This window comes from Mus caroli, chromosome 10 (genome assembly GCF_900094665.2).
Source record: "Mus caroli chromosome 10, CAROLI_EIJ_v1.1, whole genome shotgun sequence".
Lineage (NCBI taxonomy): Eukaryota > Metazoa > Chordata > Mammalia > Rodentia > Muridae > Mus > Mus caroli.
The window spans coordinates 76,301,348-76,308,407 of NC_034579.1; the positions used below are offsets into that span (position 1 = coordinate 76,301,348).

A 7,060-nucleotide genomic window follows, 5' to 3' on the forward strand; every position below is an offset into this window, starting at 1 on the left:
AGAATCATAGCTGGGGACATCTAAAGAGAAAATAGTGACAGGAGGTCAGAGCACAGAGGATATAGGTAGCCCCTCCTACCTGTATCCCTCAGTGTCTTCTTTTCAGAGTTATGAAAAATCCTGGACAGTAAGAGGAGTGTCTTCATGAGAGAGAAAGGAGGCTAAAGTGCTGAGGGACAACCAAGGTCCAGAATTCCCTCTGGTGACAGTTTTAATCTGCGCACCTTACTTGATTAGAAACTCAACATGCATATGTGAAGAATGGTGGATCTACATGCAGGAGCATGGCCTCTTGTTTCTGGGATTCCTACATTGTCCGGCTATCAGGATAGCCTCTTCATCTTTTGACTTTCCCATCACCAGCACAAGGAGAGTGTAGAGTTCAGGCCTTTGGTATGTTGTGACACCTAACACTTCTAAGGCCTATGATCTGAGTGAAGAACACCATTTCACCAAGAGATGAATTGCAATAAATTTCCTTTAGGGTGTCCATAGAAATCACACAATTACAGATACTCATCAGGTCCAGTCATTCATGATGGCTGCGAGTCACATAGTTGTTCTCATAGTCCTCTGTGTCAGGTCTTCTTTCTCTCCACACTTAGCCCAGCAGAACTGTCTGCTTAGGGACAGTGTCTGCCAACAACCTGTTCTAGGATGGGAACTACCAGTTTCATTACTGCCTTTTTACCTGTTTTGAAGTGGACTTACCTCACCAACTTCGTCTTCCTAGATGTCCTGGACTGTGTCAGTGTGTTAGCTCCTTGGGCACAAGTTGTCCATGACACTAATGATCCTGGGATCTAGCACCTAGCTAGAGCCTTGCACATCACTATGACTATAGAATGGCAACTGAGAAAACGTCAGATAATACCACTTCATATAGACAGTCTAGAAGCTGGGGTCACATCTCAGTGCCAATCTTCACCCTTCCTCCTTGTGGGTAAGAATGAAGTCAGGCCTGTAAAGGGAAGAATGGCTTCCATAATGCAGGAGGAAGACTGGAGCAGGGACAGTCCAGGAAATGAGGAACAGGCTGCATCCCAAGAGCTGGGACCCCAGCTCTCTCAGACATCCCACACTTAGAACACAATCCCTAGAAAATGCAGTGGCAGTGGTCAGGGGACACCCACTGACTGATCTGTAGAGGCCCTCCTCTAGGCTCTTTAGTCTCAAGACTGAGCAGCAAGGACGAGGGAGAGTCAGGGAGAAGTTGTCATTTGGTGACAGGGCTGTCACTAGGAAGACTCCAGCATAGAATGAAGGTCTGAAGAGGGGAGAAGGGGTTGCACCATATAGCTTCCAGGTACATCTGAGCCTCACATCACTTTTGCATGCCGCCTCCCACTGTCACAGTCCTCCTCACATTACTGTCTCCTCAGTGACAGTAGCACCTTGTATGGCCTGGTCTCCTATATGGAGACAGAGAAATAGTCATATGAGCTTAAAAGGCATAATATTCTTGTCAGAGGATAGTCTACTGGGACATGGGCTTCTGCAGCCGCTGGTGACAACACTGCAGCTTGAAGTGAAAGAGACCACATCCATCCACACTGTTCATGTCCAGCTTCACTCATACAAGCATTAGATTTCTCAGTAGCCTCCCTTGGTCTTGGACTCCACATCATGACACTGTGTCTTCTGTATCTACTGTGCCACTCCTCATGTGTCTTCTGGCCCTAATGAAGACACATTTCATTTCCTAGACCCCAGACTCCATCCAAGGTCCTGCACGTCTCCCACACTGAACTCCCCCAGAGCTTGATTCTGGACAGCACTCATGGAGAGGCCTCAAAAATCTCTGTCCACTCTGAGTTTGAACCTTAGAAGCCTTAATGTAGCACTGTATAACAGAAATCATGATAACATCTTTTTTTAAACTCTGGGCACAAAAATTGCCATTATAATCAAGTTCATTCAGAGAAGAATCATAATTGAAGGAGCCACTGCAAATGGTCTCGTGTGATATTGAAAATAAGCACCTACCTAGTCAAATGCTAGAGATGCTCTTAGGCAGTTCTTAAGAGACACTGGACCAGGCATGGTCCTTTATACCTGTAATCTCACTGTTTGGGAAGTGGAAGCAGAAAGACTCTTAGTTTGAGGTCAGCATGTGCTACACACACAGCAAGACCTTTTTGTAGAGACCTATTGTACTGGCTGGATTTTTGTGTCAACTTGACACAAGCTGGAGTTATCATAGAGAAAGAAGTTTCAGATGAAGGAAATGCCTCCATGAGATCCAGTTGTAAGGAATTTCCTCAATTAGTGATCAAGGTGGAGGAGGGTCACTGTGGGTGGTACCATCTCTGGGCTGGTAGTCTTGGGTTCTATAAGAAAGCAGGCCGAGCAATCCAGGGGAAGCAAGCCAGTAGAACATCCCTCCATGGCTCTGCATCCAGCTCCTGCTTCCTGACCTGCTTGAGTTCCAGTCCTGACTTCCTTTGGTGATGAACAGCAGTATGGAAGTGTAAGCTGAATAAGCCCTTTCCTCCCCAACTTGCTTCTTGGTCATGATGTTTGTGCAGGAATAGAAACCCTGACTAAGACCCCTACAGATCCTGTGAACTGGAGGCCAGCCTGATCTACATAGCAAATTCTAGGTGAGCCAAGAATGTATAGTGAGACTATCTTTAAAAAAATATTAAGATTTATTATGTATACAGCATTCTGCCTGCGGGCCAGAAGAGGGTACAACTCATTATAGATGGTTATGAGCCACCAAGTGGTTGCCGGGAATTGAACTCAGGACCTCTGGAAGAGCAGACAGTGCTCTTAACGTCTGAGCCATTGAGCCCCCTAAATTAGGTGTTTCAAAAAGTATTTTTACTTAATAAATTTTAAAATACATATTTGAAACATTATTCACAGAATTCTTGGCACAGCTGCTATTTTGAAGTTTCTACTGCTGTGAAACATGAGGTTCGTGGTGTCTCTTTCAGTCCCAAAAGCTCCGTTCTGAGTTCTCCAGGCTTTGGTGGGATTTCAGGTATTGTCTACAAAAAAAAAAAAAAAACCAACAACAACAACAAAAGCCAAAAAACAGATACAATCACATTCTGAGACAACAGTTCAATATGATCTAAAAAGCTTTAGAAAGAACAAAAGCCTCGTGCATGCTACTCAGTACCAGGTCATTTTTATGAGGACTCCTGGTTGATCTGAATTTCTTCCTGTCTGAATAGATCGTCCTGGCAAGTCTTAAGTCCTACAGGATGCACAGGGATAAATCCAATTGACTCACAACTGTAATTTCAAATGAGAATTCAACATTTGAAAATCCATTCCCACAATATTTGCTAACTCTCTGCCATGCACCAGGCCTAGGAAATAACTATTGGTAGTTAATGTACCCAAAAGACTGGAAGTGGCCATCATGTGACGTGCATAAAGTCATACATGAGCAACACACACACAATTCTACCTTTCAGAAAGATAGAGGGAAATGGGTGCAGAATGTATATGACTGAATTTGATTCCCAGCACCACAAAGGTACAAAAACAATGGTTTTCAGTACAGTAGAATTGGAACTGTGAGTCTATCACAATAAAATTGTAGAATCTTTTTACTGCTTCAAAAGAAACTCCTATTCCATTCCCAAGTGGTCCCCACAAGCCAACTCTGTCCATATATATTTGCCCACCATATATCATGTGGTCTTTTGTTGCTCAATACTTTCATGTAGTGTTTGCAAAGTTCACTCATGTAGGAACACTGAATGCTATTCCCTTATAGGTATTCAGGTATCTGAATTGTTCCCAACTATGAACATGTACAGAATCAAACAAGTAAGTATGACAAATACAAGTGTCTTGGTGTTTGCTGGGGAGAAACCTAAACTGGGAATTGCTGGAACATATATGCTGTTTGAGGAACTAGCAGACTAGTTACATATCAAAGCAGCTGTGTGACATTCTATTCCCAAGGGTAGTGTATAAAGGTTCCAATTTCTCCTTGTCCTTGACATCCGCTGTTTCATTATGGCCAGTAGAGTAGTGGTTCTGACTGCAGATTGCATTTCTCTGGTTGTCAATGAGCACCTTTACACAGGCTTTTGGCTCAGAGGGTCACTTCAGAACATGGAGGAGGAGAAAGGGGAGGAGGAGGAGGAGGAAGCAGTCTTATTTCAGGCTACTAGGATCACAAGGGCAGAGGACCAAACCAAAGACTGTGTCTTCAGTTCAAGGAAGTCATTGGTGCAGCTGACACAGTGTTCAGCAGGTTAGAAAGCAGTTGGTGGGCAGTGGGAGGGACATAAGAGTCAGTGGCTTTTACTTTGGAAGCAGGAAGATACTGGTGAGTTTTGAGGAGAACGACATGGCCTGACTCCAGGATAAAAAAGACAGCAATGGAAGCTCTGTTGAGACTTTTCAGGGAAAGCAGAAGTGGAGGGCAGAAGATGGGCAGGAAGCTACTGTCTTAACTGAAGAGAGAAACTGACGGTGGCTTGGCTAGGGTAGGCACAAGTGTGGTGATCGAAGTGGACGGATGTGTATGTACTATCCATATTTACCCAGTGGTATTTGCTGAGGCACACAATAAGAGATGAATTAGGATGAGACCTTGGGTTCAGTCTAAAGAACTACGAGAATACAGTTGTCTCTTTTGCTGTCCTAATGAGTTATGCTGGACACCTAAAACAAAGCATCTTAGCATTTCTCCCTATGGCAGCACTGAGTGCCAACTTTGGGCAGCCACCACGGTCTCCTTTCCTCTGCTCTCTCCCCAAACCTTTCAGCCATAACAGTGGTGGCTGGAATAATTGCAAAAGACAAGGTAGGTAATGGACATAAATCCCTTAAATAATAGGAAAGCATTCAGCATCCTATAGCAGCCAGCCACCTTGGCCTCTACATCTAACAGTAAAGATTCTCTACTAACCAGTCTGAGGTGGCCTAAGACCCTTAGTACCGCTCATTTTAGAGACAGTGGTTTTGTGTTGCTTTCTCCCCAACTACAGGTAGCTGCTGGTAACAACCCTTGCACATCTCCAATAGTAATGAGATGAATCAAGTCAACTTCACAGGATCAAATTCTAGGCATTATTTCCTCGGTAAAGTGCGGCAGGCAACTACTCCTGCAGAAACGAGACACAAAACTGCATTTCCATGGAAAGTTCGTGACACTTTCTGTTCCACTAAGATATACATATATCTATCTCTATCTATAGATATATAGATATCTATAGATAGAGATAGATATAGATTTAGATATCCCACTCCCGCGACACGGTTTCTCTGTGTAGCCCCGGATGCCCTGGAACTTGCTCTGTAGACCAGGCTGGCTAACCACAAATATTAGACACACTCTTTAGTGTTAAGAGCGAGCTAGGTATCCAAACACTGGGGACAATCTAAAAGTCAAGAGGGACTGAGCAAAGTGGACGGAACGCTAGGGTCTCACCCCGAGGATGGGCACGCGCCCCACAGCACTCACCAGGTCAGGCCGATAGTACCAATGCACCACCTGGGCCCCGGCGCACATGGCCAGGAGGCTGGAGGAGAGCATTTTCAAGTAGGTGGACCAGGGTACGCCCCCTGGCATGGTGGAGAGCTGGCAGGGACGGAAAGGGCACAGCGTTAGAGGGCTGGGTAGCCTTCAGATGTCCTGACGGCTGACACTGGGTGGCGGAGTCGCGACACCGCCTCGGTTGCCCCCGCAACTTCCTCCCCCGCGACCAGCGAGCGGGGCACCTGCTCGCTGCAGCCAGCGCCCGCCGAGCAGGGGAAGGAGGGCTCGGTGGTTCCTCGCTCCCTCAGCCTCTCAGGGAGACGCTGCAGCCCCTCGCTCCTTCCCACGACTATGCGCGCCCGAGACTGTACCGCGGAGTGCACGCGCGCAGGGAGACAGGTCACGGGGTCGCTCCAGAACCAGGACGGACCTCCAGCGGGCAGGAACCAAAGTACACGGTCCGACGCAGCGACGGAGCGGAAAGCGAGGGCAATACACGCGCAGGCGCACTCGATTGTTTCTGACGGACTTGCGGCTGGAATGGGGGTGGGGTGGGGGGGTTGACCCTTTCCACCCCTTAGCCAGCCTGGGATCCTAGCTCCTGGTTGGTCACTGTCCCAATCCTGCGTTTGCCGTTCCTGGCCACTGTGGTGTTTACAGCAGCGTTTGATCTTTCGCACAAAGGAAACTGCACGTGGCCCACGTGGTTAGGAAGAGGCGGGGTTTCGCAGCACAGCACTTGCAAGGGCAAAGGGAAGATCACACAACAGCACCCCTTCTTAACCTGCAAATCGTACACCTTTGGAAGGACTCACTGGCTGCTTCCTGGGGGGTCGTCTATCACATCTCCTGTATATCAGATATTTACAAGTCACAGCAGTAGCAAAATCACTGTTATAAAATAGCAACAAAGTAAATTGTATTGTTGAGGCTCACCACAGCCTGAGGGTATTAAATAAAAAATCCTGAGGGTGTTGCAGGGTGGAAGCATTAGGAAGGTTGAGAACCACTGCTCTAGAGAGAGCAGCTCAAAGCTTTATTCTCCTGGTTCCTGCGGTTCTTTGAAACTTTACACAGAGCTACACCCAGGCACAGTACATTTGGGTCATGGTTTTACTTGAAAAGAGACCTCCAATCACCTTACTTAATCTGAGAGTGTTTTTGATTGTGGGTTCATGCTTTGATTGTGGGTTCATTTTTGTTAAGTAAACTGCAAGAATTCTGAAGCATTAAGGTAGCATTGTGTAACAGGAATCGTGATAACTTTTTTTTTTTAACTCTGGGCACAAAATTGCTCAGGATTGGGGGTGGAGGGCATTTGTCACTAAACCTGACTACACAATTTTGCTCCCCCAGCCCCACATGATGGAAGCAGAGGCAGCTCTGTAAATTCTTTTCTTACACACACACAGGCACACACACATGCCTTTTTTTTAACTTCATGATAATAAAAAAAAAATTAGTTTTAACTAAATGGTATTAAATTTGACATATAATAATCTCACAGAAAGTATGCAATCTTATGTGTTTGCCATGTGTACATCTGGAAGGCTATACCCACAACTAAGGCAATCAACATTATGCCCAGGTTTTCTGTGACTGTTCATG

General features: G+C 46.0%; 1 protein-coding gene across 1 annotated transcript; it reads right to left on the reverse strand.

Moving 5' to 3' along the window:
* Window positions 1-2,704: 2,704 nt before the first annotated feature.
* C10H12orf73 (chromosome 10 C12orf73 homolog) lies at window positions 2,705-6,094 on the reverse strand. The gene is given in 4 exon segments (XM_021174694.2): window positions 2,705-2,936; window positions 2,938-2,996; window positions 5,438-5,554; window positions 5,824-6,094. Coding segments are annotated over 3 exon segments (201 nt in total). The 5' UTR covers window positions 5,546-5,554; window positions 5,824-6,094; the 3' UTR covers window positions 2,705-2,902.
* Between the last annotated feature and the right edge of the window lie 966 nt (window positions 6,095-7,060).